Source organism: Metopolophium dirhodum, chromosome 2 (assembly GCF_019925205.1).
Source record: "Metopolophium dirhodum isolate CAU chromosome 2, ASM1992520v1, whole genome shotgun sequence".
NCBI lineage: Eukaryota > Metazoa > Arthropoda > Insecta > Hemiptera > Aphididae > Metopolophium > Metopolophium dirhodum.
Genome location: NC_083561.1, coordinates 39,278,682 through 39,306,224, shown reverse-complemented (window position 1 = coordinate 39,306,224; position 27,543 = coordinate 39,278,682). Strand labels below are relative to the sequence as shown.

General features: G+C 28.7%; 2 protein-coding genes across 3 annotated transcripts; both read right to left on the bottom strand.

The window, feature by feature from the left end:
* Positions 1–464: 464 nt before the first annotated feature.
* On the bottom strand, positions 465–7,968 carry LOC132938974 (erythroid differentiation-related factor 1-like). 2 transcript variants are annotated; one of them, XM_061005956.1, is made up of 20 exons: positions 7,880–7,968; positions 6,861–7,253; positions 6,390–6,604; positions 6,213–6,318; positions 5,840–5,989; positions 4,520–4,663; positions 4,266–4,441; positions 3,916–4,175; positions 3,620–3,840; positions 3,337–3,553; positions 3,121–3,248; positions 2,897–3,066; positions 2,602–2,837; positions 2,348–2,527; positions 2,032–2,264; positions 1,827–1,964; positions 1,601–1,755; positions 1,277–1,446; positions 948–1,209; positions 465–811 (listed from the first exon to the last, which is right to left on the bottom strand). In XM_061005956.1, the coding sequence occupies exons 2-20, from the start codon at positions 6,882–6,884 to the stop codon at positions 688–690; spliced, it is 3,309 nt and encodes a 1,102-aa protein (XP_060861939.1). In that variant the 5' UTR covers positions 6,885–7,253; positions 7,880–7,968; the 3' UTR covers positions 465–687. The 2 variants fall into 2 exon arrangements, with proteins under 2 accessions (XP_060861939.1, XP_060861940.1); XM_061005957.1 differs by lacking the exon at positions 7,880–7,968 and having other exon boundaries at positions 2,897–3,042; positions 6,861–7,364.
* A 4,416-nt stretch (positions 7,969–12,384) lies between these two features.
* On the bottom strand, positions 12,385–25,946 carry LOC132939110 (RNA polymerase-associated protein CTR9 homolog). The gene is made up of 19 exons (XM_061006131.1): positions 25,894–25,946; positions 21,400–21,498; positions 21,086–21,325; positions 20,437–21,009; positions 20,256–20,375; positions 20,058–20,189; positions 19,820–19,998; positions 19,545–19,753; positions 19,301–19,482; positions 19,063–19,243; positions 18,378–18,526; positions 18,180–18,296; positions 17,968–18,113; positions 17,464–17,901; positions 17,006–17,126; positions 16,809–16,939; positions 16,698–16,727; positions 16,207–16,593; positions 12,385–12,816 (listed from the first exon to the last, which is right to left on the bottom strand). The coding sequence occupies exons 1-19, from the start codon at positions 25,933–25,935 to the stop codon at positions 12,771–12,773; spliced, it is 3,522 nt and encodes a 1,173-aa protein (XP_060862114.1). The 5' UTR covers positions 25,936–25,946; the 3' UTR covers positions 12,385–12,770.
* Positions 25,947–27,543: the final 1,597 nt, after the last annotated feature.

Here is a 27,543-nt window from a genome sequence, read left to right as displayed (position 1 = left end):
TTTGAATGAATTCAAAATAGTAAATTTGTGAATCTGATTATAAGAGCAATTTGGATGGTAAAAACATTTATCTAAATCAAGTGGTTTATATTTTAGAATTTTTTTAAATATCAATATTCTTTTGATTAAATTAATTTGGAACACAATAACTTTTTTAAAAATATTTTTGGAAATTTGCTAACATGGGTATATTTCTTAAACTATTTACAAATCATATAATTTTATCAATTTTTGTCATACGTTTAAGTAGCATTTATTTTTTTTTGGTCAGTTCTTTCTGTTACAACTAGTATACGCCACTGCCTGTAACAAATCATTGATAATACAATAATTATTATTAGGTGTATAGATATACTTCTGTGTATAACTTAATTGTGTATGCATATTTAGGTTACTAAATTAGCTCATTCATTTAAACTTATTCAAATAGTTTAAATTGTAAATATTTTTATACATTTATTTGGATAATTTTTTCATCTACAACTTATTAATATGAAAAATATGGGCGTTTTATGTCACATCAGTTTGTATTGACAATATGGATATAATGAATATTGTCTATCTCTTTCTTTATCTGGTATTAAATAATTAAAAATATTTGAGGAAAATAATGTTCAGAAAATATAATAATTAATAATTAAACAAATTATATAAATAGATAAAACAATTAATTAAAAATAAATAAAATCATTCAAATGTAGATAGTTGTTTTACAGCAGTCATTAATTGTGAATAATTATTGTCACCAACACTATTTCTTAACAATAGACTATAGATGATTTTCAGCTCATCTTCTTTGTCAGCTAACCATCTATAGGAATATAATTAATTTTGAATTACAATCACATATGATTTTAAGCACAATATTATCTTTCAAAAAAATAACATATAACATACTTGTATGCAATTAACATAATAATTTAATAATTAATAACCAGGTCACTTACTTTATTTCCTTTACTGACGATTTATCCAAGGCTAGATGGATCATACATTTCAAAAATTCAAGTACATTTTCCTCTAGAATTAATAAAAAATGTAATTTTCTCATTTCAAAGTGTAAGTCATCTTCAATAGATAACTCCTCAGTTTGATCAGCACTATATGAATATTTCATTGTGTCCTTATTTTCCGAAAACATTTGAAACACGGGAACACATTTTCTCAATGTTTCTATAATGGACTTGACATATTTGAGATTCCTTGGACCTGAGTGATAAAATAATAATAATTAAATGGGTTACTATTTATTAAACAAATTAAACACATTACATACCTATCTTTCTATCAATTAAGTGTATATCTAATGTTATCATTTTTATGAGAACCTCAAAAGATTCCAATGGACGCTCTATTTTAAAAAAGATTTCAAATGAAATATTACAGTAAGACTTAATCTGAATGAAAACAGGATGCAGCTCTGGAGATTCCTTAGTAATACATTGTCTAGTAATTAAACATAAACTTGTTAAAAATAAGTTCATAACATATTATACTAAAAATATTTAGTATACAATTTATTATTTTAAATAACGACAACTCACAGTGTGTCAAGGTAAAATTATTATTGACATATTATAAAATAATATTTTCTACATACCCTAAACGATCAGAAGATAAAGATGCTAGACCAAAGTGAATATATGCTGCTTGATACTCATATACAAATCTATTGGGTGATTCATTTTCAAGATCGCAATATTTCAAAGCTTCCATGAACAAATTGATACATTCCCTATAGTTACTAGAATTGCACTATCAAAAAAAAAAAAAAATTGTTCGATGACAAAATATGTTTTATATAAAACCCAAAATTGTATACATACTCGGCATATGGCCAAATATTCGTTTACAGCCGCTTGGAATAGAGTTGAAGATAATTTATAGTAAACCTTATCCCATTGTTGTGAATTAGAACTACGGTCACCCATCTCTGACAATCTTTTCTTGTAAGCGTTTCCAACCTTACATTTCATATAATAATATATATTTTATAAACTGAAATTTCATCATTAAATTATGGAACCTTACCTTGAAATTAATAATCTCGGTTTTTATAAGTGTATTGAGAGGTACTACATATTTTGTTGAATAATGTGCTATGTATCCGTACAAATTTTCCAAGTTTGAATTTATTATTGCACAATTATCTTTATCATCAACTTTTTTAAATATACTACTTCCCAATGAACAAAAAGTCTTTGATTTTTTTGCAAACCATTTTAACTTTAAAGGACTTAGAGGAATATTATTGCTTATAGCCACTATATAAAAACACAAAATTAAATAATGTAATAAAAATCACAACATAAGACGTTTTTACATTATGAATTATGTTTCAACTTACTTAACATTTCATCCATATACATTTTAATGTTTTCGTTGTAAACATTAGCTATCTGTATACTCAGATTATTCTTGTCATTAATATTTGTTTCCAATGTCAAAGCACGTGAGTAACAATGTTCTGCTGCGCTCAACATGCTTTCTTTTGAATTATTGAGGCTTGTTGGTATTAAATTTAAATCTTTAACATTAAAATTAAATATATTTTTATGATACACTTTAAGTAATAACTAACATCAAGTATTATTTGATTACCTTTATTAGTGCGATTAGAACTATTTAGCAATGCTTTTCTTAGTTCAAAATCATACTTTTCATCAGTTTCAAGCTCGCTCGAGTATTGTTCTATATTATCCCAATGTTTAAAAATAAACAGACAGCAATTGCCACAACGTTCTAATACAAGCATGAATATATGGTTAACATCAGTGTTGGTAATACATAGTTGACATTCAAGTGATCGGCGGAAACATTTTAGTGCTATTCCAAAACTAAATGACACATATATGTTTATTATTTAACAATAAAAAATATTTTTCGCTTATCTTACTTTCTGGATGTAAGACATTTTTCGCCTAAATTAAAATATGCATCAGATGCTTTTTTATAGAGTATCAGCCTGAGGTGATTTCTAATGTCCTCAGCATTGGATAGATTATGGCAACTTGGCATATTATTTTTTCCAATTGTCTTGCCCTTAGAAAACAATGCATGTCCCACCTTTTTCAAGATACATTTGTAATTTTTTTTATAAGCCAATCATTTAATACATACCATATCAATATTTTTATCGTTCTTAAAATATTGCAAACAACTCAAACTGCTCCCGATATAATACAATGCCTTATAATAACATTCTTCTATTGTTTTTATTAAATCTTTTGACGTAGGGTACTCCAGTGCTAAAATAATATATAATATTGTATTTTGTATTATAAAACATGAATTATTTTCAAACATAAAAATAAATAAAAAATAATGAACATTCACTTAAGGATATATTTTCTTTATTATGTGATACACATAAATTTTGTATGTCAATAGAATAGGTCCCATAATCAAATTGAGCTGATGAAATGACAGAATCATGATGGCAAGTAGCAGAGTCTTCGTTCACATCAGTTGAATCTTCTATTACAGTGGTAGATGGATTATTATAAATTGAGATGTACATTTCGGATAACATGTAATTGATACATGTAACAATCTGAAAGGTAGGAAATAATATTTGTGATTAGAATTCTAACAAATACTACGAGTCATTAGAAATTACTTGAGGATATTTAGTTTTATCTAATTGTAGACAAATGTTTAGTAAAAGTTGAATAGTAACTGGATTATACAGTTTTCTATCTTCTAGATTATGTTTTGATTTACAAGCAACACGGTATAACAAAATAGCTACTGGAACTGCAAATGGATTTAGGTTATCAGTTAATGATTCAGAACATAATGTTGTCAAATCATAAAGTTTTACCACATCATCATTTTTTCCTGTAATTGTATGGATAAAATTCATAATAAACTATAGTTTAACACATGATTCTTATAATGAATTAATTATTATACCTTTATATAACCAGTACGTATGTCCAACACTATTAGCATTGGATTTTAAAAATGATAATGTATTTTGCATAATATCACTAACATTCTTTGGTGAAAATGTTGAGCCATTCAAACATGGTAAATTTTCAGTTTTTACCAACTCATACTTTTGGACAATTCCGTTTAAATGATAACACAATTCAGTTTCAGGAATATTGCACATTAAATTATCTAGCCAATAATCAATACCAGTTGACATACTTAGAGGTTTTGACATGTCTCTAAAATTAATAAAATAATAATATTAATTTCTTACAAGTCTTAAATACTCAATAAAAATCATAAAATGTGTTAGTAAAAAAATATTGTACCTCAATCTTGAACTTAAAGATGAATTATTGCTACTTCCAAAAATTGGTAAATCTGTACCTATTACCATTTGCATGCTTTCAAAATCCCATAAAAAATTTCGGTTAAATAATTTAGGCTTTTGAGAACTATTTGAAAATACATCTTCTGGTGAAATTTTGGGTAGAGCAGAAGCTAACTGTACATAATTAATATATAAGTTATTATAATAAGTATTTACCTAAAATATAATGGTTATGTTTTTAAATAAACTTACTGGAGAAGTTTCATTACGAAAAATTGTATTTTTTATTTGATCATTATGGGAATCTAATGCAACGGTATGGTGCAAAAATTTAAATACCAAATCTTTACGTAGAATAGCTTTCAGAGAATTTTGTTTATAAGTGATACATTTCACCTATTTTTTATGAATAAAAATACAAAACATTAGATTCGATAGGTCATCATTTTAAAATTACTAATTAAAACTCTTGATATCCCTCTAAACTTGTATTTTGAACTCTGAAACTTCAGAGTAGATACATCTTAAGTTCTAAGGCATAACTTAATTACATACTGACCATAACTTATTAATCAATGTTTTGTTGTTTGATTTGTTATATTTTTCATACAAAGGAGTTAGTTGGCTGCTTTTTCTAGGGAGTTATTATATTTTATGTGCTTGTGAATCCTTAACATAATTTTAAAAAGATTGAAAAATTAATATTATGGGACCTACTAATAAATAATGAATAATTTCAACTTGAAAGATATATTTATTACATTATACTTTGAAATTTGTATACTTCTAAGATTAAATACTTTGAAAATTTGATATCGACCAGTGCCTGTACTAAAATTGTAAATTTATATTTTTGTATATTTGACGATAGAATGAATATGATAAGAAATTATGACTTATAACTCCTAAATCTACAGTTTAAATGTTTAAGTATGTTTGGGAAAAAATAAAAATAAAATAGGTATTTGATAAAATGGTTGATATTAACAATAAGCTCGAAGCTTCATTCGTGATTTAAAAATACATTATTTTGAGCAGAAATGCACTAATAGTTTCAAATCATTTTATACAATCTTTGACTGTAAAAATGAATTGTGTACATTTATGCCAGGGGTCTCCATCCTTTTTTTACGGCCTTTTTTTATCGTTGGCCAACATTTTTAGAGGAATAGAACGTTTAAGAAATTAAAGAATAGATAAGATTTATTTAGAAAAAATGTTTGTTTAAATAATTTTTGTAATTAAATTTCTTTGTATTCTATAGTTTGTACTTTGTCATAATATTTTTACTTGTGAATTTAAGATGTACATACTACATACATATAAAAATATGAACAAAATAAAAGGTAAATAACTAAAATTTGTAAACAATTATTTAATAAAATCTATAATAGACATATAATATTGGTTATATTTATTTTGGATTAGTACTACTTCATTGAAAACCCACGAGCCGTCACTGGTTTTTGGGTTACTATGTAACACATGACGTATATATAAATTATGTTATATTATTAATATTTATAAATTCAAATACCAAATATGATCATATAAAAATTCTTCTGTGCTTACCATAATATCTGATGAAGATCCTACAATATTGTTGTAAAAGAATTTTTTTAACCAGTCCCATTCATTGTTGGTTTCTACAATCAAGTATTTCTGAATATCAAATTCATCTAATAATAATGTCTTATCAATTCTATGCACCATCATGCTCACCTTTAAAATAATTTTAATAATTTAGTTCTAAAGACAATAGAATAAAATGAAAATGTTTATTTTTTAAAATAACTAAATAATATTTAAATACCTAATTTAGATTCATCCATCCGTACTTTAAAATAATATTTACAAATGTATTAATAAAATAATTTAGGATAGCAAAATATACATGTCTTTTTATATCATATGTTTATATATATAAAAATTAATATTTACTTACAGATTTTCCATTATATGGCATCTTACACAGGTTCTTAATATTTTCTGCATCTGATACAATGTCCACTTTGCCAATGTATTCGTGAAACGTATTAGCCATTTGAAAACTAAAAAACATAAACAATACTAATTCAATGTTTTGTTATTTGTAAAAATTAATAATTTGTATGTTTCTTACCTAGAAAAAACATGAAAATCACTAGATGACATGTATCGAATGCCATATGATTCTTCTTTTTCACATAACCAATTTGGTGGTGGTAAATTTAGATTAGTGTGAAGCTCATGGCGAATAAAATTTGGCGTCTGAACTGTTGAAAACTTTAGTACAGATTTTGATTTAATTTGACCATGTTTATCATTTAAGGTACTGTCCTGGGTATTTTGTTTGTCCTAAAATTAAAACACAAATAATCAACTAAAAATTGAATTGTTAGGTAGGTACTTTTCTAGATGTGCAAAATTGTTAAATGACAATGACATTGAATGTATTTATTTCAGTAGAATTAAACATAGGTACACATAAACGCACAGGTAGGATTATTATGAAACACACAATCGAAATAATATGATCAAGGCATTAGTTTAGTAACTCGAAACCCTATCGAGCAAACATATTTGAAAATCGTAACAAATTGTATCAACTTACCATGATGGTTGAAGTTAAGTTCATAAATGTATAAGCAGACAATAGGTAGTAGGTGACACACTGGCACACAGGAGTGGTCTGTATCCACTGACGAATGATTTTTGGTAGTCTCGTTTCACACCGCTGTCATCATAATATTGTGTCTACCGGGATTACGCAAAAAACGAATAACCAAATTACGATAGTCAAACTAGGCGACCGCGATGACGAACAGAGGACACGAGACCATAGTATTACGACGGTTTAAGACTTCAAACTGTACGAAACCGACATTTAAACGGTTGTATAGTCGTTAATAATTAACGTCAATACTTGTTGAACTGCGTCACGACTCACGAATGCCGGAATGCCGGAGTGCTGTGGGGCACAACCACGACTATCAGTGTCCTATAACTTATCAGTTAACGTGTTAACGATAATCTAGTAGATAACCGTGATTTTAGCCAACGAGTAGCTTATCAGTGGCCTCGAATGTACTTTGTATAAGACTGGGCATTGGGGACCCAAAGTTCACAACAACGTCACGTACTAAAAGTCTAAAACCACGATTTAAGTTTTTTCTTTTATCGTGACTAGAACACGGACTAAAACAAACGTGAAGCCAAATAAACCCACCGGTAGCGCTGAAAACATTGGGTCCCCAGTGTGAGAAACCTTTTGTTGGCCGTCCCCTGGCCCCCGCTGACCATGTCGTTTCCACTCCATGATAATATTATGTAATAACAATCAACAAGTAAACCAAACTGTTTTTACTGTTTTAGACTTATGGACTTATGTAAATAAAACTTAGGGTATAGATATCATTATTAAACAAGTATCCACTATTTCGTCTGTTTGTCAGTTGTCTATATAATATATATACCTACAAATATACAATAATACATCATAAATAAGGATTTATATTTAAACTCGTGATCCATAAGTAATGTTTAAAACTTAGGTATAAAGCTTAACAAAATTAAAAACTGTATAACTTAAATCAAAATATACATTAACATATTATGAAACATTTTTAATACCTACTGTTTACATGATTAAAATAATTGCCATAATTTGTATTTAGGCAGTAGTAGTACAACTGGTGTAAACTTTTTCTTATATTGATTGTTTTTTTAAGGAATTTATCCATTTTTAGCCGACAAGAAAAAAACTTTTTCTACACGATTACACAAAACATATATGCCTTTAGCCAGTAGGTAGTTGTGTACTAACATTTTGTGCAATATAATATAATATTTTATATCAATGTACGTGTGTACTGTATGATATTATTTTTGCTACTAACACCGTTTACTATTTAATAAATATGATTTACTGGGTAACGTTAATAGTTAGTATACATATTGTTGATGGTCCGTGTACCTGCGTATCACGATTTTCGTTAAGGGAAAACGCATACGTCATATAAAATTAGAAGGTAGATTTTGTCCTTTTATATGGGTCATTACTCATTTTTCGAATTAAATAAATATCTATAACATTTTAATGACATTTTCACATGCATTAAATTTAAAATATTAATATAACAATATATAAACAAGAAACTATTTAATTAAAAAACTTGAACATTATGCGTAGTATTATAGTAAATAATTATACAATTTACACTACACCGATGTGCAAAATTATTAAAATTTTTAAATCGCAATCGAATGAATAGTTTCATTGAAAAACCAAAGTTATTAGTTATTGCTTATTGTATAAACTTCTGAATTGGCTAGGCGTAATCGTTCAGCACTCGTTTAATAAAACAGGTTTCTTGAAATAACTTAGATGAAAACAGCATAACCTTCAATTTGAAAAGAAGAATTCTTAGTATCAATTATTTAACAAGCATTGCTTCTTTTCAATTTGAAGCCTTGCTATTTCTTTATTCTAGATATTTTGCAACAGCAGTCTTTGTGTAGAAATATTAGTAATATTACTTATTACTTATTATTAATTAAGAATAAAGACCATATTACTACGAAAATATTATAGAATATATTATATTCTCAAAAATATACGATCTGCGCGAACACACACTCATCTCACAACACGAAAACAGTTAACAACAAGGGCGTAAGTCTCACCCTCGATACTTGAAGTTATAAAAATCAATACCTAGGATGTTACTATGGTAACCTCCCCCACGACACTTTTACCCTGTTTGTATTTCCCGGACAGACGAGGTAAAAAGCCTCCGTCAAAAATAACATATTATTATACAGGGTGTTCCAATTTGTATGTCACAGCAGATATCAGCATGACATAATATTTAAATTAGGAAAAATTGACCTATGTGAACCATATATCTTAATTAATTTTATATCCATTTTTTATTAATTAAAAATGGGAGATTTTAGAGGTAACTTTTAAAATTAAAATGGAAACCTATATTTTTGAAATATATTTCATATAGATTTTATTTTTCAAAGAATGTTGATGGATCATTTATAATTATGCGTCTATAATTAAAAAAGATATTGGAGTTTGAATTTCGCATTTCATTTGTAAAATGCCTTGAAGAAAAATAATAATTTTCAGTTATTAGACATTCAAACACGGTTCTTGACTTGACACTTTTTACATAAAAAAATCACGGGATAGGTTGCGACGGCAAAAAGGCCTCAATTTTAAATCCTAATTGATTTTCCTTACTTGTTGTTTAGACTCTAGGTGTCAGAAGGTGGTCAGACCTTTTCATCAAATCTGTCCATTCTTACGAACAGTGGTTCTTTTAACGGAAAGTAGTTTTCAATGTGTTTCTCCGGTGTATTTTCTATTCACAGGGTCAGTTTTTGTAATTTGTGGTTCCTATTTCGGAACGCTACTACCTTTGTTGCTTACCGCTCTTCGGACGACTCAAGATTTTTTCATCGGTTACTTCATGACTGGTCGGGATCTGGCAGTCCCCTAATCAGTGTCACTGAAATTTAAGTCACAAAAACTTTGCTAAAATCAAGTATCTATATACTTCAAACACTCACAACAATTAATTTTGGCTTAACTGTAGACATTTTTTTTTTGATAAAAGAAGACAAACTTATTAGCAATCTTGTATTAAATTTTCAAATCTTAGATTTAAAAAGAAGAATTTTTACGAATTTATAACTTCAAATAATTTTCACATTTTCGTCATTTTTACGTATTATGTCAAAATAATGCTTTTAAAAAAGAAAATTGTGACTTATGGATTTTTAATATTTTTCAACTGCTATTGTAACAATATAATATGAGCCTTGTATTATGTTTTTAACTAACAAAATTTTATTGATATTTATAGAAAAAATTGAAAACTAAAAATGTCCATAAACAGCTCAAAACAAGTTTAACATTTTGAAAATTGTATCGTGTAAGGAAAATGCTAATACAATGCTAAGGTATAAACATTCAGTGAAAATTTCATGTACTTCATTCTACAGCCATTATCGATTTTGCGTAAAATTTACCATTTTTCCTTAATTTATTTTAGTTTTTCCCAGTGCTTTTGAAAACTACTGAACATTTTTACTTTTGATTACACAGTACGATGCAACTAATATAACTATATGATAAGAAGAGGTAGGTAAGCCAATAAGGGTACCTATTTAAATATAATAAAATAATATATAATATTATGGTGGGCCGTAGCCCATAGGGGCGTTATATAAGCTTGAAGCTAATATACAATAAGCAGATAAGCTATACACAGCACGCACATTTCTTTCGTGAAAACTATGACTAATATTACGATAAATTCGTACTTGGTACATCCACGTATATTATAATATATTTTATATTATTATAATATAATAATCATTACCTATTAATTATTTTAACATTTTTTTTTCTTCGTTTAACTACTTCGTTTTTCTACGTTTAACTACGCGTTTTAACTACGAGCCTATAAGGAGGGGCTGAAAAGTAAAACCATTTACGGGGGCTAAATACTAAAACGGGGGGCTAAGCCCCCCTAGCCCCCCTTAGTTGCGCCGATGGGTGGGGTTTATGTTGGACACAGCTCGGTATACGAGAAATATACACGCATAGCTCATCCATTGTATATGATCTAAGAATAACCCTATCAGGAACTAAATTAATATCGTAAATTATGATAAAATATCGGAAAACAATTCGTACAATTCGTTTTTAATATAGATAATCTCTAAACTGTTATAGTATTGGGATTATTTTATTAAAAATTAAATTATATTCTTAAGCTTATCATTAGACATTATAATAACTAATAAATGAAACACTACAATATATACGCTTATATTATTTTTTTTTTGTTACCTACCCAAATTTCTAAGTTTTGAGAACACATTATATACGTTTCTGATAATAATAAGTTAATAGTGATTACTGATTAGTAAACATAAATACGTTATATTATAATTACTGTTAACTGCTTAGCGTTAAGTCAAAAATAAATAAAAAATATATATTCGTATTTTGTATAGGTATTAGGTACAACATATTGAAGGTAGATATTCTAAGTAATTAATTTGGTTCAAAGTCCATGGTATAGTTAAGTGGAAATAATGCAATTTATTAAATAGCTTTTGAATTTGTATCGTATTATAATATATCATTTTTTATATAATCTATCTATGGTGTGAAATATGTATAGTAATTAATCAATTGAAAACAGCTGGGCTGATGTTGATGAAATATTTTGTGAGTGTTTGAGTGGTTCCCTGGATGGTTTAGATTCACAATTTGACACAGTAAGTCCAACCCGAGGGGGTACTCAAACGGGAATTTTGAGATATACGTTGGAAATTTTCGTTTATAAATGGTTGCTATTGGTTATAGGAGAAATAAATAGTAGAAATTAGCACTTAGTATTTTATTGGTTGCCATTCAGGTACAATTATAGTATAATAATAATAGAAGCATGTATCAAATTCACACATTGCCTACAAAGGTGGCTGAGTTGCACTTATAGCCTTATAGTTATTTCCCTATTCAGTCTGTAATTATCCACTTAATCGTTGTAAAATAGGCAATCCACAAGAACTGAATACTATATATTAAACGTAACGGAAAATTGTTATTAGTGACAAAAAGATTAGTAAAAATAAACCTTATTGATAATTACCTATAAATATAAAATTACAGAAAATTTCAGTAACTAAATCACAAGAAAAAAGTGATACTAATTTAGCCCAAAAAAAGGAAAACCATAACTTTTTAAGGGTGTCAGTGCTGGTTTTTTAAATTTTGCTCAATTCTATAAAAAGCGAAAATTATATTTTATATTTTCGTTTTCACCTATACACTTTTCCATTTTAGTATAATGGCTGATACCTGTTTACTGGTGTATTTTATTAACAAAAATGACTTCACAGAAAAAAAGGCTTAAGTTTCGCAGATAATGTTTTTTTTATTCGAAATATGAGAACTTTTTTCAAGTCTGATCAATGCTCGAATTTTCATGATGTGCATTATTCAACTGCATATTTTAGCTTCTATAATTATAGTTTTGAAAATCGGGCAAAATGTTCTCTTCTTTTAAATCAAAAAACGAAATCCAACTATTCTACAGAGCGTGAGAGTTTTTGCTGTAAGACATGTTTTGTACTAAAAATACACCGGCTCTGACGCCCTTAATAACATAAATTTTTGGTTTTTTTATTAATGATGAATAAATAAAATACTAAAAATTGCTTTAAAATGTCATTTTAAAATTACATAACCACGATTCTTACACTGTTATTTGTGTATTTACATAAATAAATGTATACAATAGAAAATATTTTTGCTGACTGCTGATTACCTACAACAAAGTGTAATCTTGGCTATGCTATCATTTTAAAAATATGAACAATTTAGTCGTTTGTTACGAAAAAAATTACATGTATCAAAAAAACTGAAAATAATAATGACACTTATTACGTTTTAAAAATTATTTATAATATTAAATAATTTTCAATTGTAGTTTGATTATATATCTGGTGAAGCTGAACCGGATCTGGAACCTGATCCGCTTCTGAAAAAATATTCCAACAAAATTAGTGATTAAATGTGTTTTAATATTATTCAACATACATGCTACACAATCCAGATTTTAAACGGGGAAGGGAATAATTAGTTATCTATAGAATATATGTACAAACTTGAAGTATTTTAATATTCCATAATATTATTATTATGCCGTACTTATCATAATAATATTATTACGGGCGAGGCGTCCGCTGTGTCGATATCAAGTTTACGACGGCGTTATCCGCTGATAAACAAACGTAAGGTATAGGTATTATCAGTGACGTAATTACAAGGGGGGGGATTAGAATGTTGTATCCCCCTAATGACTTTATTTTTTTAACTGGCGAACCATATTTATGTACCTACTGATATAGTAGGTATATTTTATAGAAACAACAAATAAAAACCCAAATCCCGTATGATAACCAAAATAATAATACTACTTGGTATTAAACACTAATCACTATTGGAATATTGCACGAATACCTATATTGAAATAATACAGTTTAGCTCGATTTTTGGAAATTTTTTCGGGAACTTATACGTATATTTCAACGAGTTAAGCACAATATGGTGCAATCAGAATTTGTTGACCGGATTTAGTTCTAAGGTTATAATATTTTGAAGTTCGGGATTTTGCGTATATTAGGCATACGCAGACAACTCCACAAATCTATGCAGTTTAGCACCAAAGTGGTTTTTAGAAATTTTTTTCCGGAAATCTATTTATTTATTTATTTTTTTTTATTTAATGATATTAACGGAAATAGGTTTTTTCATATAAAATCGTAAATTTAACATATAAATAGGTTATTAATACAAAAGTTGTAGTTAACAAAATACTAAAAAATTACAAATAATATAATACAATAACAAATTAAGGCCAAATATTAACATTATTCTCATTTAAACTGCGCGCATTGTTCTAATTAAAGGATCGTTTAATAAGTAATTAGAAGGGAGAGTAAGAAGGTTAAAGATCTCAGTGGACCTCTAGTATGGATGGTTAGAACTCTCAGGTTTAAACGATCAAGGAGACGTGGTGCTTCAATTTTACTATGAATTAATTTTATAACAAAATTAATATACTTAGCCGTCTGTCCTCCATAGAGCAGAGATTTAATTCATCCATGACTGGTAAATAAGAATTTTGAGGGTGATAAATTTGAAGTAGGAACCCAGAGTAGTTAAGGAAGTGGTTTTGAACACAATCAATTAATTTAATTTCTGAACGAAGATAAGAGTTCCAAATGATCGAGCTATATTCAAGAAATAAACGAATAAGAGACAAATAAAGAGTTATTAAGCAAGGTGCTGAATTAAAATGTTTTGTGTGTCTGCGTATGAATCCAAGAAGCCTTAGGGATTTACACGTAATGTAGTCAATATGGGGTCTGAAAGAAAGTGATGAAGTATATATTATACCTAGGTCTTTTACCTCGAAGAAACGATTTAGGGGTGAGTCATTGTAAGTATAAGTGTAGTCAACAATAATCCGAGATCTGGAAAATGATATTACTTATCATAGTTAAGAGTAAGGCCAATAGTGTTGCAACATTTAACAAAACTATTGAACGATGACAAAAACGACGACAATCAATATTGGACGATATATGGGAAAACAGTTTAGCATCATCAGCAAAACGAAGTAAACGGACGGAAGGGACATTATGAAAAATATAGTTAACAAAGAGGTTAAATAGAAGAGGAGATAAATGTCCACCTTGTGGAACTCCAGAAGTAACCTTGAACTTATTTGATGAAGTATTAAACAACTTAACATATTTCCATCTCTCCACCAGATAAGATTGGATCTATGACAGAAGTACCTATCCAGTAGGTATGTAGATAAGGGAGGTATGATCAACCGAGTTAAATGCTTTTGAGAAGTCAGTAAAAATCGCATCAACTTGATTTCTTTCCTTAAAGGCATCGTGAATAAAACAAGATAAGTCTAAAGAGCTGGTTATAGTGGAACGACCGGGAAAAAAACCCATGTTGGTCTATTGATAATGTAGATTGAAGGGCACTTTCGATTTTTTTTTTTAGTACTTATAGTTCAAAGAGTTTACCAATAAAGGGAAGATTTGATATGATCTATAGTTTGTCACTAGAACGGGATCACCAGATTTTAAAATCGGGGTAACACGGCTAATTTTCCAAATAGATGGAAATATCCCCTCTCAAAGATACTTGTTGAAAATGGAACAAAGCGTGAAGTAGAGTACTTTACGACAATTGAAAAGTAGCGAAGCTGGTATATGATCTGGGCCCAAACCACGGGTGTTGGAAAGCGTCTGATACTTCCACTATCTATATATTTCAACGAGTCAAGTAGAATGGTGCAATCAGAATTTGTCAGTCGGACTTAGTTCCAAGGCTATAACCTTTGAAGCAGGGATCGAAACCATTTCAAATTTTAACGGTTACGGTTTTCTACATTTTCTGATCTTGGGTTAGGATTTAAGTTCGGTTTTACAAACTATTTGGGTTTGGTTTTGGTTTCAAAAAAGGTTTTTAAAATTTATCGGTATCATGAACGGTTTTTGAAAATTTTGATTTTTTTTCACATACCTAATAACTGTGGACCCGATTTTCATTATCTAACAACTATTAAGTCCTTATCCTAAACCCCTAAATAGGTCCGATTTGTATAATTAGTGTAGGTACATACAATGTATAGCATATTTACGTTTAGCAGATCTAATTTCGTGTTGTTAACTTTTTATATGTTGTACCTACTTTTGCATATTTTCTTCACTTAAAAATACTTGTTTTAACTAGAATTATAAATAATATAGGTAATCAATTATATAAAATTCGAAGAAATCGATATAAGTTTCAAATTTCATTAGGTTTTAAGAGCGGGTTTTCAATTCTATGGTTTCGGTTCCAGTTCCGGTGTTTGAATATGAAAAAAAACGTGGTTTTTACTGGTTTTTTAGAAAACCGGTTAAACCGGGTTCGATCCTTGCTTTGAAGTTTGCAACATTGAGTATTTTACGTCTACGGAGAATATTCCATGAATCTACTCTAAAGTAAAATTTAAAACTTTGTTAAATAGTATGTAATTATTTAATTTAATGTATGCATGCATTTATACATGCCGTAGGTCTAGAATGAAAAGGTTCTAAATCGTTTTTACGGAATTGTCCAGGAGAGCAATTTTAAGGTTTGAGTTCAAATGTTTTACTCATTGAACAACATTTTTTAAAAATTAAAGTTCTAAAGCATGCATAAACTTGTATAGTTTAATTCACAACATTATAATAATAATTTGGTGTATTGGTTGATATACAAATTAATAAATTACAAATTATAAAATGTTTAGTATGAAAAGGTTCTATAATATTAGAATATTTAGAACCTTTTCATCCTAAAAATCTATATTTACCTAGATATAGAAGATCTGCTGCCAGATTTGTAGTGCGAATTGGATGTAGATCTACTTCCTGAACGATCTAGTGAATTAGAAGTAGTACTATTACCAGACTTTGATCGGGCTGGTGATCTTGATACTGACTTAGATTTACTAGGAGATTGTGAGAGCGATTTGGAACCAGATATAGAGTGAGACCTAAATCGGCTATTAGAACGACTTCCCGAACGAGATCGATTGCCAAAATGTGAACGGCTACTTGATCTAGATTTATTTCCCGAACGTGATTTAGATCTTGAAAGACTGCGTGAGACACTTTTAGATTTTGATCTAAACCTACGTAAACCAGACCTTGATGGACTTCTGGATTTACGGCTACCGGAATGTGAATGAGACTTGGAGCTATAAATTATAATAAAATTAATTATTGTGGTGATGTATAAAATCATAATTACATAACATGTGATATGTATAAAAAATATCATGTATAAACTAATATTACTTACCTTGAATATGGTCGAGTATTCTTTAAACTACTGAAAAAATATATTTAATTATTATGTATAACAAATAAGTTACAACTTTCGTTTATAATAACATGAAAGTATTATACTAACTGTCCAGAAATTTGTTTTTTTATTTCATCGTCACTACTATCATCCTCCTCACTAGTAGATATAGTTTCTTTGGACACAACTTTAAGTTTCTGTTTGGATGATAGCATTGGTCCTTTCTTATTACTTGTAGACTAAACACAACATGTTTTAGCTATTAAACTGTTTTGTGTATGCATAGATTTAAATTAAAAACTTACTGAACGCCTTTTCTTTGATGCAATTTTATCACTTTTTCCAGATCCACCTGATGCAACATTATGTTTACTTTGTTTGGATCCACGTCTTCTTTTCTTTTCGCAATCACCGCCAAATCCACCACTGTAATAAAATAATAAATAATAGAATTTTATCCAATTATTATAAATATAAATTTTAATTGAGTGCTTGTCAATATTTTTTAACAAGAACCCAAAAACTACTAATGTTTACTTTGTTTAGCTCTGTACTTGGCAACAATGACAACAATATAAAATTAGTATTTTTTAAACAAAGAAAGTAAATATGATTTGAGTTTTATTTAATTGTGATATGGTTTAAGTTTAAATTCATAACCAAATGGTTGAAATGAAGATAGCAAAAGATTATAATAAAATATAATTATTATAATCATACATAGGTAATTAATTGATGCAATAAAATCAACGCATAAAATAACCTTTTTCTTGATTTGTTAGACTTTGAAGGCCTAGGACTTCTATGGCCACCTGGTACAGATGCAATGCTTCTACCAGAATCAGAACCATAGTTTTCATGACGTTTCCCTTTATCCTTAGGTTTTTCTAAAACAGTGTCAAATACTAGTGCATTCTTTGTTTTTTCTCTATATTCTTGACGTTTTAACAACATTTTTTTTCTTTGTTCATCTTGTTTTTGTAATGCTTTAGTCTGTTCTTCAATCTGTTTAACACGGTATAATTCTCGTTCCTCTTCCTGTTTACGACGTATGTTACGCTCATTGTTATCCATTTTATGTGCTCGTGCTACATGGTACTGGACTTGAGACAGCAAATCTTCACACTGTTTAGCTTCAACACCAGCAACATCAAGATCATACTTCATACGATCACCATGGACAGACAAATATTGGAAATATCTGAAAAACAATACATATTATAAAACTTATTGATATAATATATTTTATAAACAAATAGTATCATACTTATGTGATAATTCAAGTTCATTTTTAGCTTTCAGTACATCTTTTAAGTTTGAGTTTTCATATTTCAGTATTTGAGTTGCTAGTTTTTGTAGGACAAAAGCAATATTGTAAATTATAACTGTATCCTGAGGTGCAACTCTTCGAGCCTAACATCAAATAAAAATTGTATGTGACTGAATTATCTTATATAACAATTTATTATGTTTACCCACTTTCAAAAACACTGTTTTTGCTTCTTTTAACTTTCCTGCTCTAAAGTATGCACTCCCAAGATATTGTAGTACTTCAACATCATCATGTTTAAAAAACTTCTTTATACAATTTTCATACTATAACATATTATTTACATATTACATAAAAATATAGTCACATTTTCTATTTAATTTTTAATTTAGAAAATTCCAACATACCATTTGAATAGCACTAATATACTGTTTTTGTTCAACGTATATATGTGCAATATTCAACCAGACGTCACAAAAATCAGTAGTAGCTTCTCTTACTTGAGAAAATATATCTCTTGCCTCATTTATACAATGCTTATGTGCCATAACACAACCTTAATAGACAAATTTCAAATTACAAATTAATTTTTGGTAGAATTGTTACACATTAGTACATTCTTACCATTGATCATTGAGCTTAAAATCAATAAAGAAAAATCACCTCAAAAAATGTCTATATTGAAAATTTATTTGAGTATAATTTGTCAATAAATTTACAGTTAAACAAATTTAAAATAATATCTTTTGACTTTTATCAATAAAATACTGCATGTTTGCAGTGGCGTGCTCAGGAATTTTCAATGTGGCAGGGGGGGATTAACCCCTATCCTCCCAAACACTGGGCACGCCACACTGAATTTGTCAGAATTTTTATTACAAATTTGTATTAGTAAATGTAGTCCTTAGCCAAATGATTGTTGAATAATAATTTTACTAATTTGTATTATTATAATACAATGACATAAAATGCTAATTATTTTAAAAATAACTAATGAAGTTAAATAATATTTCTATGTCTCATTGCACCAGAGCCTAAATAAAACTCAATAAAATCCTAGTAACTAACCTAGTTATACTTATAATCACTAACCAATTCCATTAGCTGCCCAAATGTTCTTTGGATCATTTTTCAATACTTTTGTAAAAAACTGTAATGCCAAATCTTGATGTCTTTTTTCCTGGTCTTTATTTCTAGTTGGTTGATGTAGAGTTTGCAACCAAACATTTCCCAGAGCAATTAATGAGTATGAATCATTTAATGTTGAGGGGTTCTTAAGACAATCAAAATTATTAGATTTGAATTATATACAAACTTCATTTTGACATACCTTCAACACACGTTCAAATTTTTTTTGCCCAGGACCCCATTCCATTTTGGCTAAATGCAAGTTTCCAAGTAGTGACCAGGCATCAGGATGTTCATTGTCTATACGCAATACTTCTTTAAACCAATCAGAAGCTTCATAAATTTGGTTACGATCTCGAGCCATACAGCCCAAACGTAAATAACCTGTAAGTTAGTAGATTATAATACCAATCATAGCATACAAGTGAATCGAATAGTTTGTATACAATCAATATAATTAGGATGTTCCTTGAGAATGTCTTTGTAAAATGTTTCTGCCTTCTGAAACTGGCATTGCACTTCATAAATCCTTGCCAAATTGTACGTAGTTGTAACAGCAATAGAGTTATAATGCTGTGGGTCAGCTTTAGCCATTTTTTTTGACGAACTCAAAGTTTCTTCAAGTTTAGAAAGAGTTTCATCCATATTTTTAAGCCTTTAATTATAAATAATTAGTTATATTTTTATGTTTATAAATTGTTTGACTCGACATAAATGTTACCTAAAATTTAATGCAGCCACATTATTAAGTATTTCAGGTGGAATGTAATAATTAGGTCTGTTGAGCATTAAACCCATAGCTTTACCATACACAGATAATGATGCATGTAAATCTGATCCCTCTAATATTTGAGCTAGTTCTATCCAAGCATCTGCATCATCTGGGAAATGTTCTGTTACCTAAGATCATAAAATAGTAATTCAAGATTTAATTTTTTTTTAATTTTTAAATTACATACTTTCTTTAAATAACTTTTTGCAATATCTCGTTTCTGTTGATTTTTGGAATCAGCATACAATGAACCAAGAATTTTCATAGTCTCATAATTTTCTGGATGAGCTTTAAGCACTTTTTCAAAACACTGAGCCGCCTAAATAAATTCCAAAATAAATACATTTAATTGATGTAAATGAAAAATTGTATGAATAAGTATTACATTTTCCTTATCGCCTCCATAAATATACATTTGACCAAGGCCATAATGTGGGAGTACAAATGTAACCGGTGCAAACTGGGTTGCTTGATAATAATATTGAAACGCTTGGTCATAATTATTCTAAAAGTTGTATCATATTAAATTCATATAAAACAGTATAACCAAAAAAAAACCGTATTACCTGTACATGAGAAACTCTAGCTATGTGATAACAACTTTCAGCTCTCATAGCGTCATTCTCTGTGTTTTGTAGGGCACGTCTAGCAAGTAATTCAGACTTGGCATAATCTTTTTTATAGAAAAAATGATTGGACAAATGATTTAACACCATTGGGTTGGTTGTATCAATAGCATATGCTTTTGACAACATATTTACACCTAATTTTATGTCACCAGGACTTTCACTATTTAACTTCATGACGGCAAGACCCACTATTGCACCAACACACTTGGAGTCCAAATCTAAGGCACGTTCAAATGCTAATTGAGCTTGTTTTTCGTTCCCTAGTTTCAAAAAACAATGTGCCATGCCTAGTCGAACATCAGCAGGGCACTGAGAGTTAGAGCGTAATGCTTTTTTATAATAGGCTAGAGCTCCTCTGTAGTCCTTCCTGGTGAATGCAATGCATGCTTTGCCTAATTGAGCTGGTATATTATTAAATGATTGATTCAATACAAAATTGAACTGAGCATCTGCTTGTTCAATTTTACCACCTTCTAATAAGCAAAGGAAAGCACGACCCAACAAATGATTCTACAAATTTAGAAAACATTTGACTAAAATTTGATGACATTTATATACAAGATACTAATTATAACCGCATTCATACCGTATCGTACATAATGATTTTATCTGCTGTTGTATAAAGTTGTGTGGCCTTGGTAAAAAGTTGACGTCGTTTATCTTTATTTTTTTCTTGATTAGCTGTTTGCACATAGTATGCTGCTAACATATCTAGAGCTTTCATTTGATCCTTATCACTATCTTTATATTGTAAACTTGCATTACTACGTGATGACTCCAACAACCTAACCAATGCAGCTGAATTGCCTTTTTTGTAATACTCCAACTAAAATTTGTAATAAAAATAATATTATTCTATATGAATGTTCAAATCAGGTAAGTTATAAAAACAAGACATACAGCTAAATTGACCCATATATGTAGGTTTGAATTTTCAGACTTTAAAATGCCAAGTACTTCATCATACTCTGGCAACTTGTCTAGTTGTATTTCAATAACCTAAAAAAAATTATCAATTTCTACTTAAATATTTATTCAAAATCTTACAGCAGTATAAAAATATTAACTACAATTCATTTTTCTTATAATTGTGTGTATATAATAATAAGATATGAAACGTAATACATTATACATTATTATGTGTTACATCATTCATAAACTTTATAATTTTTAGCAAACATTTTTATTTTCAAGAATATTATTACCAATTTCATACTAAACTTAATTTTAGTACAAATCCCCTCATAAAAATATAGCTTCTCCCAACATTGAACATTCTCGATACCCCTCACGCATACTCAAAGAAAATTGGAATCGACATCTACTTTATAAGTGATCGCAAATCCAACTAAATGTTTGCAGGTGTTACCAATAGGTGACTTCCTCAAAAGTTATGTTTTTATTATATCAACATTACTTAATGTGCTTATTTGTACAAATTGTTTTGTATTTTAATAAAATAATAAAAATTAAAAATTAAAAAATATTATTAATTGGTATTATAAAATAAAATATAACATCAATAACATGGGAGTTTTATGTAGATTTTTTGTCACATATCAAAATGATAAAAGTAACAGTGATGTTGGTATAATCGCCCAATATTTCAATATTAAGATTTCAATTATTTTGAATAGTTAGGTTTTTTTATTTTTCATGATACCAACGGCTTCATACGCATCATAGTTTAAATCACGGACTAAAGATACAATATACTGACTATAACACGTACATTTAATATTCATAATATTATACCTACACGATTCCGCATAATTTTAAATGCAACGTTGCCATACAATATTGTTTGCTCTTGTTATTATAGATTGTAATTGTAGACAAATTAAATTTTTTCTTCAAGTGCTTAGGTACATATAGTGGGCTACTTCATTAATAATTGGTTTACATGTTACATGTTAAAAATATAATATGATGTATATAAAAAATACTATATCTATATTGTATAAATTATATTAAATAGTTATTAGGCAGTTATAAAAATGCATTCAATATAAATAAAATTATCAGCTATTAATCAATATTATACAATTATTAAATAATACATACAAATATTTAAGTTGCAACATTATATGGGGTATATTAGGTTCGCTATTAGCCTCAAATTTAAAAGTGTTAATTTTATCTAAATATAAAATAATATATTATGATGTATACAAAAATTATAATATTTAAGTTATTAAAATTAAAATAATAATTTAAAAAATATTTTGATGATTGGTATTTGATAATTTTGATATCATACGATAAAAATGAGTTTTTGTATCAAATAATTAATACTTATGAGTGATGACATTTCCTATAAAGCCTGTTATAATTGAATGATCCTAAAATATATCTCATTATAAGGAAATAATTAACCATAAGTCCAATTTACAATATAAGACGCGATAATTCAACGATTCCAACAATGTGTAAAATGTAAACTAAAATCATGTTTTCCGAAAGTTTTATTTTCAAAAGCGCAGTCATTTAAAGCACAAAACGATTTGTAATATATTATGTTACAATAATATATATTTTATTTTCGAAATGCAACGTTGCACTTAAAAACTAGTGGAATCGTGTATAAATGTATTATGTATATTATATATACTTATATAATATATGAAATTTGCGCAATCGTGTATGTATATCAATGGTTATTAAAATCTACACGAAAATACTCCACCGAATATACTTATATCTTGGTCCGTAGCTCAATTAATATACAAGGTTATTGCACATAGCCCATATTATTATCAAACAAAAATAAAATGGCAGCGTAAGGGTACGGTTCATATCATAGTACCTATATAATATCATAGTATAGGCAGTATAGGTCGTCCCCACGATTTAAGATATAATTATATCTTTAATCGGGGTCGTTCCCTTACGACCCTTTAATTCCTTAATGTGATAAAATGATATAGTGGGGGTACTATTGCAATAACCTTGAATATTTAATCCATGATACGCATAATGTTGATGGTAGGTATGTTAATTGTTTTGGTCGGGTGGTACTACTGAGTACCGTCCCACTCCGTTATATTCACCGCTATTTCACTCAACAAAATTATTTATTGTATGACCATGTATAACTATGTAAAGCTTGTAATTATTCTTTTAATATAAAAAAGAAAAAAGGTATGTTAATTGTTTTATATTATATTATATTGTTTAATAGATCACAAAAAATGGTGGATATTGCTGAAAACCAATTAATAAGTACAAGTTCTTGGTGTCATACTCTCGGGTATTAATTAATTTATAAATTAATAATATATACCGTGTGTCCCAAAAAACAGGGGCCACTTTACCACTCATTACCATGTAAATATTTTTCAATTCTGTTTGCGGGACATTAAACTAGACTAATGGATCGTAAATTTCTATGACTTACAATGTTTTTAACTCGTGTATCTTGCGCATGCGCAATAAAACTTACATTTTTTTAAATGGCAACCTGTAATTTAAATACCATATTCGGGTTCATCGATTTTTTTCAAGCCATTTTGATGTATCAACTTGTGTCTTAAACCCAAAATTGACTAAACTAGAGCTAAGTAGAATTAAAAAAATTTAAAAATTTAATTTAATTAATTTTTTTTTCCAACTGTATGTACTTATTTTTTTATTCTAAACACCATGAAACAAACAATTAAAATTATTATTATTAAACTAATTAACTATTTACTATTTATCTTATATTATTATTACACATTATGAAAATGCATATGGTCTTAATTGGCTGAAACCAAAAGAGAAGAAGTGTATTTTTGTTTCCATCAGAATTATAATTAAGTACCCATCTATTAAAATAATAAAGAGCATTGGTGTTTCTAGTTTTGTTATCTACCTATAACTATTAAAATGTCATTAGCTATTTTTATATTAGTTATTATGGAACTCATTATCAGAGTCATGTGTCAATAGTAAATAGTTTAATAATAATAATTTTCATTGTTTGTTTTTTCTCATTAAATTTTTTTAATTCTACTTAGCTCTAGTTTAGTCAATTTTGGGTTTAAGACACAAGTTGATACATCAAAATGGCTTGAAAAAAATCGATGAACCCGAATATGGTATTTAAATTACAGGTTGCCATTTAAAAAAATGTAAGTTTTATTGCGCATGCGCAAGATACACGAGTTAAAAACATTGTAAGTCATAGAAATTTACGATCCATTAGTCTAGTTTAATGTCCCGCAAACAGAATTGAAAAATATTTACATGGTAATGAGTGGTAAAGTGGCCCCTGTTTTTTGGGACACACGGTATATAAATTATAATCATTTTAAATAGTTTTTGGGTGTAAGATAACTGGTACGAGGTATCGCAATTGGTACGAGGGGTACAACTGAAAGAAAAGTGCAACAATAATACAGAAGAAACCAATTTACAATTTGCAATGAACATTTTTACACACTGATAATTTACTGGAAATTCCATTTTTTTTCGAGTTACATTACGCATTTTTCTCCATTTACAATCAACACATTTGTACGGAGCATTACAAAACAAACGGGTCATGCAAAAAGTTGAAATTTTGCAATACAAAGTATAATTCTAGTTATTAATATACTAAAATGTAAGTACTTAAATAATGATATAATAATATCTCTAAACAACAATTATTAAAAAAAATTGTATAATTCGCTCATTAATTATATATAAAAATTATAAAGACAATTCTATGTTTAATTTACTAACCTAATTAATTGATTAAAATATTTTAATTAATTAAATTGATGAAAAAAAATAGTTTGATAAGTATAGGTAGGTACTTGAAAAAAAATGTATATATCGTAAAAATAGAATATATTTTATTTGCGGTTCACAATGCTGATATTTCATATTGTCTCTAACATTGATTAAATAAATAACATAAATTAATCAATAATCTACAAAAAATTATTTATCAAATTTTTCTTGAATTCGTCTAAACACTTATTATACAACACTATGTGTTACAATGAATTATTATAATTTTTTTCAATTAAAATATAAATTAAAAATACTAAAAGTTTAAATAAAGTCTAATAATCTAGCTGTAAAGCATTAGTTTTAAATGAAATGATTTACCTTCAGTACCTACTTTTATAATATGTGAAGACACCAATCACAAAAACCTATAGGTACCATATAATATTGAATTAACATTTTTTTTTTAAATTTTAAACATCAAGAAGCAAAATGCATAATTATTCGTATTTATTTAATTATCCACTAAAAGTAGGACCCAAATACCTAAACACATTTAAAAAAAAATTAGTGATAATATCGACAGCATATTTTATACAATATTGTTAGCACAGAACTATGCACCCGAAATTCATAAACTTTAAAATGTGTAATTATTACACGAAGTCTTAAATGTTAGGTAACAAAATTACATACCTCGTCCGTGTCCTTTAACGGTATTTCGATTGTGTTGACCATTTTGAGGCGGTCAAGCGGGATTCTGCGAAAGAAACAACCAACGTAGCAAAATATATTGGTAATAGACACTCAGTTCGTCGTTATCGCGATGCCGTTTGCGGCTTAGGCTAATATCGTTTTGATATGTGATTAGGTATATGACGCGATAGACGCGATGACGCGATGACGCGATGACGCGATGACGCGATGACGCGTTGACGCGATGGACGCATAGGGCGAGAGCGAGAGAGAACGCTTGGTCGGAGAGATCGGGCTGGGACGATCGACGTGAACATAGGTGCAACCGCTACGGCACCGCGTCAACAACATTGAGAGGGCGTTATACCCGCACGTGTTGTCTCCGTCTTACAAGTGCGTAACATGGCAAATTTTACGCTCAACAATACACGCGTAGAACCGTTAATTTAAAATTTAGAGTGACCTCTTATAAAATCTATAAAGGCGAGATTATTATCTAGTCAACCTCGTGGGCTTTTTAGTGTATTTTAGTTTTAAAGCGAGTTATGAGTATTTCAAGGTGTATAAAAAATTTACAATTTTAAAATACTCACGGGGCTACACGTGTTCTGCTGAGCGTAAAATTTGCCATGTTGCGCGCTTGTAAGACAGAGACAACACATGCGGGTATAACGTCCTCTTAAAATAATAATAATAATACATTACGCAATAGTGTGGAGTATACAACACCAATCGGCCCGGTGCTTCCCTTAGTTTTTGTCAGTTCGACCGTTGCGATTTATTAACAAAGAACACTCAGTAACTTTACGAACAAACAACTTTTATTTGAAGAAAACAATTAAATGCGCTTTGCGCGTCGAACGACAAGATATATACAAAAGCGCATCGTAGATATGGAAAATGGATACGTTTTATATCGCACGGCGGGAGTAGGCCACGTCCATTGACAAAGATGAGTGAGTACAGCTGTTGTACAGCACGAGCGCTTGCTATCGCGAACGAGTAATCGGAACTGAGGTCTGAGAGGCTGCCCTCGTCGATGCGGCGTCTAAAACGACGTACAAAGGGGCTGATGTTTTTAGGGGGTGGGGTGTGACCAATGCCTTACAGTGCCGGCGCAGTTTGGGGTGAAATCACGTGATGGTGATACCAATGGGCGAATGTAAGTTCCTACACGAGAGTAGCAGGCACACAAAATACATAGTACGTTAGTTCCTACACGATAAAAAAAGGTACATACGTAAGTTCCTACACGGTAAAAACCAGGTACGTATGTTAGTTCCGACACGGCGGAAAAGGTAAAATATGTATATACGAATTTAAAAAAATAAATATATGATGATTAAAAAATATAATAAAGATCATATTATAGAGCATTTTCACAAATAAATAAGATATACCTAATATGGTGATTAAAAAAATATAATAAAAATCGTTATAGCGCATTTTCACAAAAAAATATAATATAATAATATGGCGATTAAAAAAATACAAAAAAATCGCATAATACGAAATTTTATATTTTATGAGGTTTATTTCTATAACTTAAAAACATAATATAATCGTATTGATTAATTTTGTTCATTGTATAATCTGAAATTTATTTATTTATAACATTTTCTTTTTCGGCGTATTTTTACTGATTTTTGG